This window comes from Schistocerca gregaria, chromosome 2 (assembly GCF_023897955.1).
Source record: "Schistocerca gregaria isolate iqSchGreg1 chromosome 2, iqSchGreg1.2, whole genome shotgun sequence".
NCBI lineage: Eukaryota > Metazoa > Arthropoda > Insecta > Orthoptera > Acrididae > Schistocerca > Schistocerca gregaria.
In genome coordinates this window covers 1,030,662,798-1,030,683,567 of record NC_064921.1, presented here as the reverse complement: position 1 = coordinate 1,030,683,567, position 20,770 = coordinate 1,030,662,798, and the positions used below count along the sequence as shown (strand labels likewise).

Here is a 20,770-nt window from a genome sequence, read left to right as displayed (position 1 = left end):
ACAATCAAACCCATCCTACAACTTTTAGATGCAGATCAGAGATCAGACAGAATTGTCACCAACACAGATGACCTAATAATTGTAGTCACTGCAAATACTTCAAATACTTGAAAGGATCACTCCAAAGGCATCTTTCAACAGGGGTAGGGGGGGGGGGGGTCAAACATCAAATGAGCACGTTACATGCTATCGTGGGGTGCACATAGATGAGAAACTAAACTTCCTTGAACATATAATGCTAACAAAAGACAAAGCAGAAAAAAATACTATGTAAACTGGTAAGACTAAATTAAAAACATTACAGACTACCTCAACCAGTCATATGGACATACCACTGCAAAGTCTTTGAATTAGTATTCAGCTTCACAGCTACCATGTGGACTCACAGACTGAGCCTGATGACCAGTGAAGCATCAGCCAGAGGAGGGGAGAGAAGTTTCCTACTTATGCTGTCGGGAGCCTTCAGCACCAGCTCAGTGGATGGCCTGTGTGTGGTGCTCAGAATATGCCCCATAGATATCACAATTAAATACAGAGCTGCCAGGTACTTTTTAAAGAGGGGAAGACTACATAAGGTACACACAATATCTGGTGTACCAATACATTAAAAGTTGGCTAGGTGAGTGGATGTAAGTGATAGGGGACATAGGCTGCATAGCTTCTTCCCTCACATAGGGAGTGGTTGAGAGTGAAACATATTGATCCAGCCATGGTATGGTAGATTTCTTGATTAGACACAGACCTTATCCCACTCACTTAAACTGCATGAGTCTAAGACATACACATACATGCACATGCAGGAAAGAAGGTTCCCCAGAACACATTGTCTTTCTCTGCAGACAGTATGCGAACATTAGTAGATAGACACCACTCTTTTTTTTTTTAAAAAAAAAAAAAAAAAAAAAAAAAACACCAGACATACATAGATACACAGCAATAAGAGATTAAGAACAATGGGTAGAGCTGAAATGGATTAACAAACAATATTTCAATAACAACAAATGAAGAGTACCTGCAGACCTGACATAATTGACATGCCTATATGCAACATAGACAAACTGTACGTATCAGTCAAATAATAAGAATAGTGAATACTAGAGAAAAAGTAATGTAAGGTTCCAACTATCTAGCCAAGTAAGCACCCAATGTTGTACACGGATGAGTACCTAATGTTAATGCACAGGATTAGCAATACTATTTTTCTACTACTAACTAAACTTTTTTCCTTGTTGTGACTGGCAGTCCAGAGCTTGAAGAAACCATTCCAAGGTGTTCACTAGAGCCATAATGAGTGATGGCACTGGTAAATCTCTCCTCTATCCTAGTACCATTTTACGTTATTCTTAAAACAACAAAATGTTATTTATATTTCAACCTCAAATTATTGTTATAAATAGAATAGAAAGAAACTTCCACATGGGAAATATATATTAAAAACAAAGATTCCAAGACTTAGCAAGCGGGAAAGCGCCGGCAGACAGGCACAATGAACAAAACACACAAACACACACACAGAATTACGAGCTTTCGCAACCGGCGGCTGCTTCGTCAGGAAACAGAGAAGGAAAAGGAAAGACGAAAGGATGTGGGTTTTAAGGGAGAGGGTAAGGAGTCATTCCAATCCCGGGAGCAGAAAGACATCCCTAAGGGGGAAAAAAGGACAGGTGTACACTCGCGCACACACACACATATCCATCCGCACATACACAGCTGTGTATGTGCGGATGGATATGTGTATGTACATTTCTGTAGATATTGAAGGAAGAATGAGAACAGTGCCTGACTCTCCTTTAATAGCTGCACAAGATAAGGTTTTAAAAATAAGTCTATGAAAAAGTAATTATGAAAAGGACTTAGAATGATTGAGTCTGGCTTTGTGGGATCCACTCATAAAATGTTGAAAACATAAAATCAGGCTAGCAGTCTTGAGAAGGAACAAATATTTGAAGAGACACAATAACATATGTACATGTATCTCAACAGACATACAGAGAGGCCTTACAAAAAACTCTTGATTAAATGATACAGCCACCCATGCACAGCAATAATAACAATTGCACCCAACACAATCTTAATACAATCAAGTGACTGTGCCAGTGCATAAATTTAGAGAACCAGATAAACTGAGTAACAAAGCTACTGCCTCCATCAAATATCTTATATGAGAATAAAATATAAGAAATAAGGTTGCAGACAAAGACATAAAATTATTTTTCATCCGTCCATATGCATGAACAGAATGGCTAATACTGTGCTAACTAGAACAATATTTCATACTTAAGTCAGTGGCAGTTTATAAACACTCACCCACAATTATCTCATAAATGGCTTATTTCACTAGTGTCAGTTTTCACTATTGATTATGATATGGTCTGTATAAAAAAACCATGTGCAAAATTCTTCAGCAGTCAGCAGGGCAGCAACAAAAATGGAATCAGCAGACAAATAAACTAACCAGAAGACATGTGTAGTCACGAGTCTCTGTCATTTGATGTGAAGGCAGGACACCAGCTTATTTTGCATACTTTCACCAACTTTTGTCATGTGGAAGTATCTACTGAGATAATACTGCTGAAGTGAATGAAGTAGATATTCAGCTGAAGGGAGCATCAATAAAATTGTGTAAATTAGATCACATCAGAAGGCTCCATACAGGTTTTGGAATTCTTACACTCATTGCTTAGTACATGCAGTCTTTAACAGCATTAGTCACATTCATATGAACTCTGTTTCTCACAACCATAATACAAGGTACCAATATACTTCTAACATAGCCTTTGTTTTCTTGTCTGGGCTCAAGAGTGTTCCTTTATTTTAGTAAAAGCTTTCAACAACCTCCCATAAGACAAAAAAAAAACAAGGAATCAGTAGTTCTTATAAATCTAAAAAGAAAATAAAAAGGTTGCCTTCCCAGCCATTCCTTAAACAAATTATGTGATAGTATAGTTTCAATAATTGAACATTTGTCTTAGCAGCATGGCAAGAAATGTGACTCATTGTAAACAGGCCTCTAGTCTTAAACAATCTAGATACTATTATCCTTCGACAATATAAGTCAAGTAAACATTGACAAAGGTAGTAGACAAACAGCAACTGCTTATTATTAGTCTAGAACCAGCAGTTTCTTATCTCTCTTATTTATTTTCCCAGTGGAAACTTTTCTGCCAACTATAATATATTCATTTTGATATTCTGTTTAAGTTCAAATACAAGTATGACTAGTTTCATTATAGTTAACTGTTGGTAGAGCATACATATTTGTTTGTGGGAAATATGAATGAAGTTTACTCATAATCACAAGGATTGCCAAGTAGACATTTGAAAAATGAGAACCAGTAGCTACAACTTGGAGCAGGGTGGTTGGTGCATCACACTGTTTCATTGTCTGGTAGTAGTGATAGTGACTCATTTAGGACGAGAACTAAAACAGAAAATGACTGTGACAGATGTTCAGTTACTAATTCAGTTGCCATCCATTTGCCACAACTGTGCATGAATGCAAATAGAGAAGGAATTTCCTGTCTGCGAAGTTCCCAAAAGCGTACTGTGTGATTGAAGCAGTTTACATGCCGTACCAATGATTTTCAATGTTTCCCGTAAGACTTTTTTAAAATAAATGTTGCAAAATAACAACAGCAGTTGTAGACATGCCAACAGGTGTTTAACATTGCACAACATGCTTTAGGTACGGAGAGAATTATAGGCATATATCAACTTACACTTACCAACATTTATCAAAATATGAATCTTTTAGATATAAAGATGAAGTTTTCATTGTCAGTTGAAGGATGTAAAAGCACAAATTCACTTCAGAGCTGGTATGTTTATAAGAACACTGATGTGAGATCACAAAAACTAAAGGAGCATGCCTTGAGTTTCTTTAAAAAGGTCTTGGCTAATTTGATGCCACTCCCCCAAAACACAAACCAACCACCAAACTAATCAACCTTATTTAATCTGAACTTGTGTTTTTCTAATTGTCACATTGTTGATGGGACATTAAACTCTTATCTTCCTTTCATTTTAATCAGGTCTTTGAGTGCTGTGCTGTATTAGCTAATTTTGCGTAACACAGACTAGTAGTTCTGGCAGTATATACCTACTAGCAGAAAATATTTAAAATGTTTAGAAACTACAGAAACTTTGTAGAAACAGCTGTGAAGACATTGTACAACTCATCTTAAAAGTTGATTTATTGCTGACAGCAATGCTTAAGAGTATCTAGTACTGCTGATATCTACGTACAGCTTGTAACAGTAATGGACACAAGAGCAGAAGTACATAGCACAATGACAGTAATTAACCTTATCTTAGATCCAAACTGTGTTTAGTGAGTTATTTATAAATGTGATAATAAACGGTCTGTTTCACCATGCTGCCCTAAAGATGATATCCTGGTCAGATATATTTGGAGGAAAGTATATCTTGAACTAGGAAAAAAGGAACACTATTTAGTTTTATGGATCAGTTGTCATGAAGAACTAAAACTATACTGCAAACAGCACTATAGGATCCTACATTCTGACATTACAAAAATGGAAGCCACACTCTATTAGAAATTTGGGGAATGGGGGGGGGGGCAGTGAGGAGGGGGGATAATGCTCATAGTAAAGCACCCATTCATACATCACATAAATAATTATTTTTGTTTGACAACAAAAAAATAAATGTGAAGTGTACTTCAGTAAATGAATAGTGATAGACTAAGTGTGACGTGTTACCTATTATGTGATGACATTTTAAATATAAATATAGTAAAGCAAATTTCCTTCATTAATATCACAGAAGCATACTACAGTTAATGATTGGTAGTAGCTAGTGGTGCTTTCAGAATCAGTTTAATGTATGACTCAAGAGTTCTACATTCTTGAATATTCTCACTCGTGGTCAAACACATGAAAACACATATTTAAATATATGAACAAATGTCATCGATTTCCTCTGTTCATTATTTATGAGTTCAGTTCTAAGATAAGTGGCAGCCCATCAGTTCTACAAGGACACAAAATTAAAATGTTCCTATACACATTGTAATGTATGTTATAAGTGTAGCGAAGTAAGCAACTTTTAGTGTTCAACTGGTAACAGAAGAAAATTGGTGCTTGCTGTGAACTAATACTAGAATCTGCAGTCATACATGAAATTATAATTCAAATAGTAATTTACAGGTCAACAATGTTAGCCATAATTACAAAACAGTGTATCCATGTAGAATGAAAATTTATGACTGTCCATTCTGACTGAAAGTGTTGAATGAAGGAAGCATTCACATTCTGCAAAAATATTTAAAAAATAAATAAATCGATTTTATTACTCATTTTTAAAAGTTTCTCCTCAAGAGACACACACAGTTTCTAGAGATCTGATGAGATATTACATTTATTCTTACATACATATGTGTGTGGTTGTGTGTACCAATTCTCATAATAATCTGCACAATATATACAATTCTTAATGACGCACAGTCCTGTAGGAAACTAACAGATGCTTTTGAGTGCAATTCATTTAAATTTATAAAATAATATATCTGTATTTATAATAATTTTTCAACATATACTATTTACAACAGAATAATTTTTTGCTATTAAACATTCATGTAAGTCATTCTCTCCACATTTGCAAGTATTTTCTTTCATTTTATAATTGGAAATATCACTGTCGCTCCTTTATGTATCACGAATTACTACTAAAGATAAGCGGTGTGCCTTGAACTTTGCTCCAATGCTGCCAAGACATCGTGTTTTTGACGAACATATAGTCTGCCTTTTTTCCATGGATTTTGCAATTGAAGTGGTTTGAAATCATCTCTTAAACACCTTTCTCTGGCACCTATAACGGCAACAAGACAAAAATTCTTTAGCTTATCATTAGGGTATATAGGCCCATCTTTCCCTTTTAATACCACAGCCATATTTAACTGCTTCACCACCAAATCTACCACTTCACGTGCTGTTGTCCTTGGTGTAATGTGTATTTTTAGACTTGTTCCACTAGCAAGACCGGTTTCATATGCCGCATACACCTGTGAAAATAAGTTATTTAGTGAATAATTGTGGATGGTATGTTGTCTACATTCACTTTTCAGACATTTAATTTAAAAATTGCAAGTAATAACAATATATAAAATTTTTCAGTAAAGCAACAAATGTTTATCAATATAAACAAAAATAAGGAAATGCAACCCATCACCTGTAGCTGACTGACCCATAGCGCATATATGCACACACATAACAGCACAGAAATGTTACTCAGCTTTCAGACTACACCCCCCCCCCCCCCCCCCCCCCCCCCACACACACACACACACAACTAAATGGACATTTAAACACATCAGTGTGTGTCCTCCACACATGAGTGGTTGGTTGCCTTTCCTCATTTTTGTTTATTGTTTCTATTATAGAATTTCCACTAGTGTAGAATATATGAATATAGTCTACAAAACAGCTATTTAGTAAAACTCACATGCTGCTGTTCATTAACAACAGAGCTACACAAGAAAACATCAAGTTTGACAAGGAGCAAGACAATGGAAAAATTGACATTAACAGTATATACAAATCAAGTACTCAAATAAATAACAGTAATAACTTTAACATCAAACATGCTCTTACCACACATTTAATAAAGCTCCGCCCAACTGAAAGTGATATGCAGAAATTTAGGTACCAGAAGTTATAAGGAAATATGAACAAAGGCAATTATATCATAGCTCCACACCTCATTTGTTCTTCAAACACTCAGTCAGTAGTGGCATATGAAAAGAAAATGTATGAATAGTTGTGCTGTGTTATTGTGTGTGCAAAAGAAAGTAGAAGTTTACTGGAATTATAAAATATCACACTTGCAAAAAAGTTACAATAGATATGACGTAATCATAGCACTTAAGTGGAAGTTAAATACATATGGATAAAAACAAACAAAAACACTCTTATTACTTCCTAATTTTTTAGCTAGCTGGCCTGCATTTTTTCTGTGTTACAACCATTATAATGATTCCCCAGATACTTGACTGTCTTTATCTTCTGCATTTGTGATAATGGTAAGTCCTCGTAGAATGTAAATAATTCAGAAGCAGAGATAACAACCAACTGAATAGTAGAGGCAATGAGCCATTGATAGACAGCATGTGTCCAAGAAAATGAAAAGGAAAACACAGGGAAAGATGTGAATGGACACCAAACAAAAGATAGAACAGGTAAAGGATGGACAGTGCAATGTTTAGGATGAAAGGGAGTATGTGTTTGTATGTGTATTGTAGCCTGAAAGAGTTATCATCCCCATTCTTGTTTATGTACCTGTCACAGATTCAACACATCTACTATTTGGTGAGTTGTTAATTTTAAGAGCTACTGTTTTAGCCTGGATTTTACTTAATTGTTAGCCTTACTCATTTCTGTGACATGATACTCTGTGTTCTTCTTCCCATACTTATTTTATTCTCATCACCTCTTCATGTTGTACACAAAGCCTCATTTTTCCTCTTTTCCCTGAAGGAAAAATACCTTGGCTGTAAAAGGGTGAAGTTCCGAAATGTTGTGCATGGCTGTCGTGTCTTTTACACTGCTCATTTATAGTACTAGTCATTAACCTTTTGAGTGCAGGTTGCAGCTTTCATATTTAGCTTTTACATATTATAACTAACACACAGTATTTTATTAGCTGAATTTGCCATTTTTTAAGTAGAGAGATAATCTGAAATAAGCATTACCATAATAAATGAAATCTTCTATTGAATAAATGAATAACAAACTCGCCACAAAGCAAATTCAAATTATAATATAGAAAAGCTAACCTTACCACAACAGTAATTTACTGTTGACAGTTATCATCCTGGTTCAGATGAAGAGAAGTGCTGTCATTTTCCTGTCAACCACACAATTAGAACACATTCACATTTTGTCTCTATCAGTCATGCAGCTACTTAAATGACAATGTCACAGTTCATCAAAGTTTCACAGAAATTTTCAGCATTTTTGGGATTAATTTTTTGAGCTCTTTTACATGATTTCATTTTAAAATTCAGCTATGAGGGCAAAGAGCAAGAAATGTATGACCATCTCTTAAACTGCTCTAAGGCCCTGTTGCCGACATGAGAAACATATTATCTAATTGCACTAGGCTTGCTCAAAAATGAATTTTCCTTTTAATTTAGTCTGAAAAAAAAATTATATTGATAATGACAGTAAAAGTCTAAGTGTAAGATTAAAATGAAAATGTGGGAATACTGTAAGTCTAAGTGTAAGATAGACATGAATAAGTGGGAATACTGTAATTGGAATTCATGTCTTCTCAATAAGAGAAAATTTGCAGCACCCTTTTTCCTCATGACTGACAGTGAAGAATGTGTAAGGGATATGATAATGAAATTTCCAACACTCCTAAAAATATTCACTAACTCAAAAGGAAGTAAGTTTACCTGGTATTGAAAGACAGAAGTAGAGTATATGGTGTGGGTCAATGCAGTTATTTTGGCGTTCAAGGAACAGAATGTGCGAAAGGAGCAGAAAGCAATCAATTCTGTACAGACAAGGAAAATAAAATTTTAACAACAAAATGTGTGTTTATACGAAGGAGACACATCAAGACTTTCAGGTGGAGTGTGCTGCTATAGGGCTGTGAAAACTCGACAATGTTGATAAAAATGGGAAAGCACACAAGTACAATGCAGATGTGGTTGTAGAGAAGACTGGTGTATTCCCGTTGGACAGTAAGGAATACACTTTTGGGGCCACTGGTGTGGCCTTAATTGTATCAACAACAATGTCAGAATTAAACAATGGAAAGTCTAAGTTGGAATGTCCACAATGTAATGAAAACAATAGATTGCTACTCACTGAAAAGATGACATGTTGAGTTGCAGACAGGCACAATGAAAAGACTGCTACGTATAACATTTCAGACAAAGCATGTTAAAAAAAAAGAGAAACACACACACATTCACCAAACAAGCACACCTCATACATGCAACTGCTACCTCCAGCCAGACTGCAACAGAAATGCATTGAATGGGAGCAACAATCCAGAGTGGGGCACAGAGGAAGGAGTATGGGTGGGGGATAAAGAATTGGCACTGCCTAGCATAGCATGCAGGGCTAAAGGTGGTGGACAGGCATAGCATTGGGAGGCTGTGGGTGAGATAGAGGAGGTGGAAAAAATAGGGAGCAGAAAGTAAAACAGCAGAGAAAGGGAAAAGACCAGTGAATGAGCGCTTGGAGAGAACTGCACACAAGGAGGGCAGTGGGGGCAGAAACAGTTGGATGGAGGGTGTGAGGGCAATAGATCACCATAGGTTGAGACCGTGATAACTTCAGGAGTGGAAAATGTGCTGGAAGGATATCTCCCATCTGCACAGTTCAGAAAAATCTGGTGGTGGAGGGGAGAATTCAGATGGCCTGGATTGTGAATCAGGCACTGAAACTGACTATGTTATGTACAGCTGCATGATGTGACACAGTGTGGTCAACTTTGCACTTGAACACATCTGTCAGTGGCCACTCACCCTTCTGGACTGCTGATTGATAGTCTTACCAATAGCTGAACAATGGTTCCAGCAAAGCTGCTCTCTGCTGTTGCATCCACTATTTTTCCCCTTCTCTGCTCCTCTCCTTTCCACTATCCATTTTGCTTCCCTCCTCTTCCTTCCCCACAGCCTCCTGATACTGTACTTGTCAGCCCTGTCCTGCCATGTCTAGTCCCTGTGTGCTCCATCAGGCACCACCAATTTCTCTCCCTGCATCTGTATCGTGCTATCCTTACCCCTTCTCCACCCTGCTCCAGACTGTTGCTCCTGTTCAACTTGTTTCTGTTGCAGGCTGGCTGGAAGGAATGGAGGTAGGAGTCATGTGAGTGCGAGGTGTGGTTGCTCAGGTGAGTGCGTGTGCACTTCTATTGTTTGAAGAAGGCTTTGGCCAAAAGCTTATATGTAACAGTCTTTTCATTGTAGCTGTATGCAACTTCATGTGTCATCATTATGGTGAGCAGAATTTATGGATGACTACACATTAAATAAAGACATATGAATGCTAACTGAAAGTAAGTGGTCCCATCAGTACTTGAGTTCGTTGTAATTGTCACATTATACCAGGAAGTAAACTGATACTAAATTATTACAGAGTACTCTTATTATGAACATCTTGAATTGTTTAGTTTGTTGTTATTATGTACACCTGAAACTTCCTTTTGTCTCTCAGATCAGAATGTAATAATAGACAGATAAATTAATAATGACCCTTAAAAGTAATAGCTCAGGTGAAGTTTAGACTCAAAGACTATTCAAAAAAGATGTTAAATATGAATAGTTATATTTCAAAACTGTTATTGAAATACTGAATACATTCACACAGTGACAGTGAATTGTCCTGAATCTCTAAATTTTTGAAACATCATATGTCGGAAGTCACTAAACTGAGGTGCCTCAACAACAATTCTATCTACGGCAATAATGTAAAGCCACAACAGATTTGTTTAGCTTAAACCAAACACATTTTGTGATTACTGTTTTCTTTTTTCTTGCTTAAAAATACAAATATGTAGTGAAAACAGTCTGTATCCCTTTATCTCACATTTTACAAACAGAATTATCAAAATTAAAACCCAAGCACTGATAATATAACATACTTTAAATCAAGCATATAAATCTAAGTAATTGGACCTGCTTATTATAGCTTAACGTGCGGTGCATTAGCTTGTGATAGCAGCAGGTGAACCAGACCAAAACTGAATCTGCAAGGAGGATTAACTATCCTTGGTCTGGTATCCTTAGCAGCCTGACAAGCTTTGGAGCTAGTTTTCCATACTTGTTTACAAAAATTCTGGGCTCTTCCCAAACTCATATGTTTGAAAATGTGACAGATAAACAGTTAAAATACAATAACATGCAGAACAAAGTTCACACAATTCACAGACAGACTGTGTGTATGGTTATCCTCTCATAGGTTAACCAGTGACTGTGGCAACATGTAAAGCATCAAACCACAATTAAATAATGTAAAGTTGTTAAATCATGAAAACAAAGGATCCTACATAATAGGATAAAAGCTAGGAAAGAAAGAGAGACACATATCCGAATAATTTATGAAAATAAATAGAACTGAGAAATGATAATGTTACAGTCTGGCTGAAATACAATCAATGGAGTGAGTGAAGACATTCACTCACCGCATAGTGAAAATATTGAGAAGCTGATAGGCAATGAATTGTTAAGTGGCAGTAACATAAGAATTGACCAAGATATTTACCCAGTAGCGTGAGAGGCAGAGTACCAGCAGTCTCTCTCTCTCTCTCTCTCTCTCTCTCTCTCTCTCTCTCTCTCTCTCTCTCTGTGTGTGTGTGTGTGTGTGTGTGTGTGTGTGTGTGTGTGTGTGTGCATAAAAAGTAGTAGAAATTCATAAATTCGCAGACTATGGCACTCTACCAACATACCAACACATGTCAAATGGGACGTAGGCTCTTGATCATCCTAACTTGAAGTAATGATTTTTGTGCTCTGTTTTGTGACATCTTTAATTCTGAATGACACAGATTCTGGGATGTGAATAAATTTCTGTGTAGCAAAAACAAACATACAATATATGTCATTACAGTGTTATACTTTATATAAAAGTAAACAATCTGCATTCATTGTAGTTGGTAGAAGCAAATATCTGTACAATTATCTGGCATTAACAACACAGTTTATGAGACACATTATCAGTTCAAAATATAGGCTACACACATTTATGGCTAACATTTTTTTATGTGATGTAGTGTAATGTGGTGACATCCATTTTTGTAAAGGATTAATCTAGGTTCACAGATATCAGTGCTGTTTTACCTTGTCATTTGAACTCTTCTGTATGCCTGTGCTGATATGAATATATTAATGTAAAGGCTTTGAAATTACATTCGTTTAATGTTATTTATGATACTTTTTATTAAATGTAATGAAAATCTACATTCAGCCATTGCATATCATGCAAGTGCAGGAAATACAAACCTGAATAATACCAGGAGCAGGAGTGGGCACAACTGCAGTGGAAGCAGCAGCTGATTCGTCCTCATCATCTTCGCCTTCACAGTGATCAGCAATAGTGGAAGGTGGTTTGGCTGGTGAGGAAGAAGATTCATCCCCAGATGACACAGAATGCATGCTGAGAAGGCTCCCACCATAAGCACCAGGTCGAACAGACAGAAGAGGGCTCGTTGAAGCAGATACTGATGCAGTGATAGTTGATGAGCGAGATCGGGTGTGTGTCTTCATGTGTGATGGCTGTGCATGCTGCAGGAGTGTGTCCTCACTGCGGGACGGAGGTAGCCGGTTTCCTACACCTGTATATGACAAACTGCTAAATGAAGTGACCGCTCTGTTACTCCAGATTTTTCAGTTATTATGCAAAGTGATTATTAATTAGTAGCAAGATTTGTCTGTACTATGATTGTTAGCAAGTTATGGGGTTCCTCTTGTATGTTAACAACAAATACATACTGATACAAGAAGCAATGATGAATATCAGGTCCCTAAGCCAATCCTTACTGAGATGAAAGTAAAGATTTAAAATCATAGTTATTTGCACACTCACTGGCATTTACATTATAAATTTTCATGATCAATCTCAACAGTATCCAGGATTTGGACTTGAATTCTCATCTCTGCTTTCCATTGATGATGCACAGTAACTATGTTGTCCAAGTATCTGTCAAGGATCCATAGTAAATTCAAGGTTGCAGCTACCTCTCTTGTACTCATCAGTTTTTCCAAAAAGATTGCATCAAATAGCCATCAAGACCGAAATCTGTTCTGTTTTCTTAATGCTTTTTTCTTTTTATATTTCATAGACTTTGAATTATAGTTATTAATAATGTTGTTTTCATTGTTTTTTGTTTTGCAGAATTTGAATGATCGTGGGCGCCAAGAATGCAGAAGGAAGATATATGCAAATCAGTCACTGATTACTGCACAGTAAAACCGTTAGTTTCTGTATCTACAAGTATTCTTTCTTTCACCACCTCAAGTGTAAATGTCATTAAATAGAAGGAGATATGAATAATCTCTCATCAGTGGAGAAACAACTGACTATTTCCAAAAATGATTCAAATAATATGTTTTAATTCAACAGTTTTCTTCAGAAATGCAGGTGTCAGCCATTGAAAAAATATACATGATGTGAGCTCATGCCCTGAAAGCTGATAAGATTCATTTTTAGCTGCACATATTACATGTCTGTTGGAGAGGACCAGCCCCTACTGGAAGGAAGGGCTTGGGAGCTGGGTAGGGGGAGGGTGAACGGAGAACACACTTCCCATAACTTACTCAATGTTTCCCCATAAAGAAGAACCATAGTTGAACATTACTTTCCAACAAGATTGAGCATACTCTAATAGAACCAAGCATTGTAGGAATATTACGAGTGAAACATTCCATAATAGACAATTCATAGATGTAAGATTTACTGACCATTTAAAAGGTGATATTGCCAGGATGTTTGTTCGTACATGGCCAGAAATTCAATAACATCTGTAATTTTTTTAGATTATGAAAGAAAGCTAACTTTGACGTGGTTTGACATAATTAATTAGGCATTTTAGAACTGTTTTCTAACAACTAGTTGTCTGCTATCCACAACTTCCACATCCTAATGGTTTGTAAAGCCAACAGTATTGCATGGGGGTAATGGGGAACACTGTATCCTTTGACTATGGTATCAATGAGTCACAACTGGAATCAGGTAACTCATATAAATACCTGGGCGTAACACTTTGTACATTTATGAAATGGAATAATAACATATGATCAAACAATGGAAAATCCAGGATGGAATGTAACAATACCAGAGAAGGAAAGTTGCTTCTCACCGTATAGCGGAGATGCTGAGTCGCGATAGGCACAACAAAAAGATTCACACAATTACAGCTTTCCACCATTAAGGCCTTTGTCAGCACACACACACACACACACACACACACACACACTCACTCACATAGTCTCAGAGAGCTGAAACCACACTGCGAGCACCAACACCAGTGCATGATGGGAGAGGCGACTGAATGGGGGTAAGGAGGCGGCTTGGGTGGGGAGGGGGAGGGATAGTATGGCGGGAATGGCGGACAGTGAAGTGTTGCAGTTTAGACGAAGGGCACGAGAGAAGGTGCGGGGTGGAAGTAGCGGAAAGGAGTGAAATAAAAATAAAAATAAATTAAAAGACTGGGTGTGGCAGTGAAATGACGGCTGTGTAGTGCTGGAATAGAAACAGGGAGGGGGCTGGATGGGTGAGGACAGTGACTAACAAAGGTTTAGGCCAGGACGGTTACGGAAACGTAGGATGTATTGCAGGGAAAGTTCCCACCTGCGCAGTTCAGAAAAGCTGGTGTTGGTGGGAAGGATCCATATGGCACGGGCTGTGAATCAGTCATTGAGATGAGGGATATCATGTTTGGCAGAGTGTTCAGCAACAGGGTGGTCCACTTGTTTTTTGGCCACAGTTTGTTGGTGGCCATTCATCTGGACAGGCAGCTTGTTAGTTGTCATTCCTACATAGAATGCAGCACAGTGGTTGCAGCTTAGCTTGTAAATCACATGACTGGTTTCACAGGTAGCCCAGCGCCTTTGATGGGATAGGTGGTGATAGTGACCAGACTGGAGTAGGTGGTGGTAGGAGGATGTATGGGACAGGTCTTGACATCTTTGTATCTGGATTGAAGGTGAGGACACCTTATTCACATTCCTCCAGAACCTCAACAATTTCTCCCCCGTTTGCTTCACCCGGTCCTACTCAACCCAACAAGCCACCTTCATAGATGTTGACCTTCACCTCAGACATGGCTACATCAGTACCTCCATCCATATCAAACCTACTAACCACCATCAATACCTCCACTACGACAGCTGCCACCCATTCCATACCAAGAAGTCCCTTCTATACAGCCTAGACACCCGTGGTCATCACACCTGCAGTGATGAGCAGTTCCTCTCAAAATATACCAAGGGTGTCACTGAAGCGTTCACTGACCGTAATTATCCTCCCATCCTCGTACAAAAACAAATCTCCTCTGCCTTATCTTTCCAGTCTCCCACCACCTCCCAAAATCCCACAGTCCAGCCACAGAGGAGCATTCCCCTCGTAACTCAATACTGTCTGGGACTGGAGCAACTGAATTACATTCTCCACCAAGGTTTCTATTAGCTCTCGTCATGCCCTGAAATGAGAAATGTCTTGCCCACTATCCTTCCCACCCCTCCTACCGTGGTATTCTGCGGTCCACCGAACCTACACAATATACTTGTCCATCTTTACACAACCCCTGCTCCCAATCCCTTACCTCATGGTTCATACTCCTGTAATAGACCTAGATGCAAGACCTGTCCCATACATACTCCTACCACCACCTACTCCAGTCCGGTCACTAACATCACCTATCCCATCAAAGGCTGGGCTACCTGTGAAACCAGTTATGTGATTTACAAGCTAAGCTGCAACCACTGTGCTGCATTCTATGTAGGAATGACAACCAACAAGCTGTCTGTCCGCATGAATGGCCACCGACAAACTGTGGCCCAAAAACAAGTGGACCATCCTGTTGCTGAACACGCTGCCAAACATCATATCCCTCATCTCAATGACTGCTTCACAGCCTGTGCCATATGGCTAATTCCCACCAACACCTGCTTTTCTGAACTGAGTAGGTGGGAACTTTCCCTGCAACACATCCTACGTTTCCGTAACCCTCCTGGCCTCAACTTTCATTAGTCACTGTCCTCACCCATCCACCCCCTCCCTGTTTCATTCCAGCACTACACAGCCGTCATTTCGCTGCCACACTCAGTCCTTTAATTTATTTTTATTTTTATTTGTCTCCTTTCCGCTACTCACCCCCTCCCCCCTCTGTAGCTTCTCTCCTTCCCTCCAACTAAACTGTAACACTTCATTGTCTTCCACTCCCATCATACTATCCCTCCCCCTCCCCACCCCAGCCTCCTCCTTACCCCCATCCAGTTGCCACTCCCATCATGCACTGGTGCTGCTGCTCGCAGTGTGGTTTCAGCTCTCTGAGACTGCAGACGTGTGTGCATGTTGTGTTTGCATGAGTGTGTGTGTGTGTGTGTGTGTGTGTGTGTGTGTGTGTGTGTGTGTGTGTGTGTCTTCTGCTGACAAAGGCCTTAATGGCTGAAAGCTATAATTGTGTGAATCTTTTTGTTGTGCCTATCACGACTCAGCATCTCCAATAATAACATATGTTTAGTTATAGTTAAAAAGCAGGTGGCGGACTTGGGTTTATTGATAGAGTGCTAAGGGAAATGCAGCTAGTCTAAAAAGAATATCGCTTGCCAATAACTCATGCAACCCATCCTAAAATATTGCCTAAGTTCATGGACCAGTACCAAGTAGGATTAACGAGATATATTGAAAGTATACAGAGAAGGGCAGCACAAATGGTCACACGTGTTTGACTCGCAGGAGAGTGTCCAAGAGAGGTTGAAAGAACTGAACTGGCGAACTCTTGAAGATACATGCAAACTGTCTGGAGAGCGTCTACTAATGAAGTTTCAAAAACTCTAGGAATTTAGTACAACCCCCTACATATCACTCCCATTGGGATCATGAGGACAGGATTAGATTAATTACAGCACATGCAGAGGCATTTAAACACTCATTCTTCCCATGCTCCATATGTAAGTGGAACAGGAAAAAGCACTAATAACTGGTACAGTGGGATACTCTCTTCACATTTTCAGAGCATAGATGCAGATGAGGATGTAGATGTAGATTCTCCTTGTTTTCTTAACTGCCTATTCTGATAACAGCTACGTAAACAAATGTGTTTATATGTCCTTAATTTCCTGCACATACTATGCAATATGGTTCAATGTGCAGAAAATGTTTTCAAAAATGCAATTTGAAGTGAAGAAACTATGCTACATTTCTGTGCAAAAAGTGAAGAAAACTTGCATAATAAAAATATAACAGCAAAAGAACTGAATAAGGAATCAGTCACGTGAGCAGTGCTAGCTATCTTGAACAATCAGTTGCAAAAAGCGACCAAACCTTTATAGTTGTAGAGATCTTAGGTGAACATGCATAGCATACTGTACTTAAAGTCTTAGGTTATGAAGTAATGTCTAGGAAGATGGTACCACTTACTCACCCCAGATGCACTGTACTCAGATTCATAGGAGTTATAACTCAGCCACAATATTATTGCACTTGGCTGTTGTTGGATACATGGGGTGGTGCTGCAGTAAACAAGTACACTGACAACTAAGGAAAATGCATCACTTGGTCAATGCTTTCTGGTCACTTATGCGTATACTATTAATCCTGATTACTTGCTGACTGATTATAATCCGACTGAATCACCCTCACTCTCAGGTGCAATAATATTGTGTTTGACTGGTACTAATCAACCTGAAGATTATTCTATTACTTTCCTCAAACAAATACTTAAAAATTGAATTTGGTGATATTGTAATAGATTAACACACAGGAAACACAAATAAAATGTTAAAACTAGATTTTTTAATAATATTTAATTATTTGTTTGTGAACTTAGTATTTCATTTGCAGCAGTGACATTCGTTACAGTTAAAAAAAAGAAGAAGAAGAAGAAAAGAAAAGAAAAAAGAGTGAGGCTTTCTATATATCCTGTATAAGAAAACTGTGTCATAAATTCCTCACTGTAAATCAGGAAAAAAACAGAAAACAGAAAGTGCATTAAATTGTACAAATTATTACTTTTCATTAAACACATTACTGGCAGACAACATAGAACATAAATAACAAAATTACATAACATAACTGGTATATAAACACTGTTCAGCCTTTTACATCAGAATGACTACCACCCAGTTATCACCCAGGATTTTTAGGCATCGGCAGAGGCTGTATACAGGCAACACATAATATCCTGTTGCAGAGCATGCTGTACAACATGACAGTCATGACCCCGGTACCTGTTTCACCACAAGTGCCATTTGGATTCTACCTCCAGGCAGCAGTTGCTCAGAACTCCACAGGTGGGTACTAGCCCTTCATGTCTTTGGTTCTCACCACCCACATGGCCTTAATTTACATTAATTCCTTCCATCTTGGCATTTCTCCGCAGTAACTACTCCTTTTTCCACTTCATTTTGGTTTTCTACATCTTTCATTTTCTGACCTTCCTATTCCCCACCCCCCTTTAGTACATGCAATGCATTTAGCTTTCACTCTCAGTAACTTGTGCACATTGTTTTAGTAGTAATCTTTGTCTTGCATATTACCCTGTCTTCCACCTTTAAGCTCTCAGATTTTCAAATCTCATCTGGTGCAGTCCCCAACAATCAGTGTTTCCTTCTCATCCCATCTGTAAGTCCCCCTTGACCCTAGATTCTGGGTGACTTTTCTGAACTGTACCTCTTTCCCTACACCTCTCCAGTCCATTTCCTTCACCCCTCTTCATTCCCCTTCAACTCTTCTGCCAGAAGGAGCCACTGACTCCAAAACTAGTAAAAGCTAAATTCTTTTGTGTGTGTTCCCCTGCTGCCACTTGGTAAGTAGATTTTTTATCTACCCATTTACATTACATTGTCAATAATTGATTTTTATGATCAATTTTTACTCAGAAATGTACTAAATAAGCAATCTTAACCATCTGTGAGTAATTCTGTGTGACAGTCCCTATCTTAATTTCTGGCAAACAGTGCGTGGATGTTGAGGATTGAGGTGAAATGTATTTTCATAGTGAGCCAGTATCTGGTTGCAAGATGATGCAAAATGACTAAAACAATTCACTCAAATTTTCATCTCCACTTGTAGACTGACCTAAAGTGTATTGTTTAAATGGGCTGATGTCATACTTTTATTTATTTCTCTCTCTCTCTCTCTGCACTTCATCTAACTGGGGTGAAATTACATTACGTGTTCCACAGGGATCAATTATGGGTACCCTTCTGTTCTTAATATATGTGAACAAACTCCCTTCCTATCTGAAACAGGAAGCTGAACTGACACTGTCTGCTAATGATACAGGCATCATTATTAAGCCAGTAAAAGAAACTCCAATTGAAAATAATAAAAAAAAGGTATTTGGAAAAGTCATTAATTGGTTTTCTGCTAATGGGCTTGCTCTAAACTTTGAAAAAACACAGTACATCCAATTTTCTGCTGCAAAAAGTACACTTCCTTCAATAAATATAACACATCAACAGAAGTCAGTAGAGGGGGTTGAGCATTCTAAGTTTTTGGTTGTACATATAGATGAGAATCTTAATTGGAAAATTCATATTTTGGATCTTCTAAAGCGATTAGATTCAGCAACTTTTGCAATCAGAATAATTGCCAATTTTGAGGATATAGTAATTAGTAAGCTAACATGCTTTGCATACCTTCACTCTCTGACGTCATACAGAATAATATTTTGGGGTAACTCAACATGTGGACAAAAAGTATTCACTGCTCAAAAGAAAGTGGTTAGAATAATGTGTGAGTTTCATAGTCACATATCTTGTAGGCATCTTTTTAAAAGATTGGGAATTCTTAACAATAGCCTCACAGTACATTTACTGACTAATGAAATTTGTTCTCAACAACATGGACCAGTTTAAAAACAACAGCGACATTCATCATTATAATACCAGAAAAAAGAAAGACTTACACTATCCTTCACTCAACCATCTTTGACACAGAAAGGAGTAAAATATGCTGCTATAAAATTTTTTGACAAATTACCAGATGAAATAAAATGTCTGACAGACAGCAGTAATAGCTTCAGAAATAAATCTTGAATACGAAGAAATAAATCTATAAATATAGTATACGCATTTTGTGCCCTTTAAGGGAATAAAGTAATTAATAGAAATATTAATCTTTAACTCTGTATTGTAAAATAAAAAAATCTTGTTACATATGTGCTCAGTCACCAGATTCATTTCCACTCACTTATATGTCTGTCGAAATGTATCAATAGTGAGTAGTGCCACACATTTTCTTTAACACTATATAACCATTTTCATTATCTTCGAGAAGATAATATCACTGAAAAATCTGTATTTTAGAGGCAGTTCACTTTCACATAAACTTCTAAAGCTTGCTTTGGTTTAGTGATAGTCTTTTTCTGGACACTCTGTCACTCTTATGAGTACCTCAGTATTGTAATGCTGATGAGCAGGAATGTAAGAGAGTAATTCTGTTTTCGAATACCCAACTGAAAATTGTGTCCTGGATTAAATCATTGGGCATATCCTGCCACATAAAGAGCCACCAGAATATGCACATGTAAGAAAGTACTAATTTGTATATGCAGCAGTACAAAATACACATTACAAAAAAATAAAAATTAAGAACCTGGATTTGCTCATTGTTCTCATCCATACATAAGTTAATAATTATGATATGTCAAGATACTTCGTAGTCTGCTTTCCCACAAGAGGGTATCAGCAGTTGAAAAATTCACTGGTTGCATCATTTTTAACTATTTCATAACAATTAAGTTTCTTTATATGTTACATGTGCAGACATTTACAGCCAGATATGAGTAGTCATTTTTACTATGTCCCACTAAAACAGAGAAGAAGAAGAAGAAAATAATTAAGACTGTGCAAAATTTCTGTATGTGGTTGAACACTTGAATGAATGTAGTAAATACATCTTACATCCAGGCCTCTATCTTTTGTAACTGTTTGCTTCCATCAGAGTATATTTCACTGACTTAACACCTCAGTCTGCCACTGTTTGGCTTCAACACACTCTCAGTGTTATCACTGAGATGAATTCTACATCTGCAACTACATAATTACTTTGCAATTCTCTCTTTAAGCGTA

At 37.7% G+C, this 20,770-nt stretch overlaps 1 protein-coding gene across 12 annotated transcripts in view; it reads right to left on the bottom strand.

Moving 5' to 3' along the window:
• Positions 1-5,284: 5,284 nt before the first annotated feature.
• LOC126335549 (ankyrin repeat and fibronectin type-III domain-containing protein 1) overlaps positions 5,285-20,770 on the bottom strand; it is a 643,576-nt gene continuing 628,090 nt past the window's right edge. For 10 of the 12 annotated variants that reach the window (XM_049998941.1, XM_049998944.1, XM_049998940.1 and 7 more), the window contains 2 exons: positions 11,975-12,306; positions 5,285-6,022 (listed from right to left, as the gene is read on the bottom strand). In XM_049998941.1, coding sequence (XP_049854898.1) covers positions 5,687-6,022; positions 11,975-12,306 — 668 coding nt within the window. In that variant the 3' untranslated portion in view covers positions 5,285-5,686. Of the gene's footprint in view, positions 6,023-11,974; positions 12,321-20,770 lie in introns of those variants that run through there. The other 2 variants (XM_049998950.1, XM_049998949.1) reach the window with 2 other exon arrangements.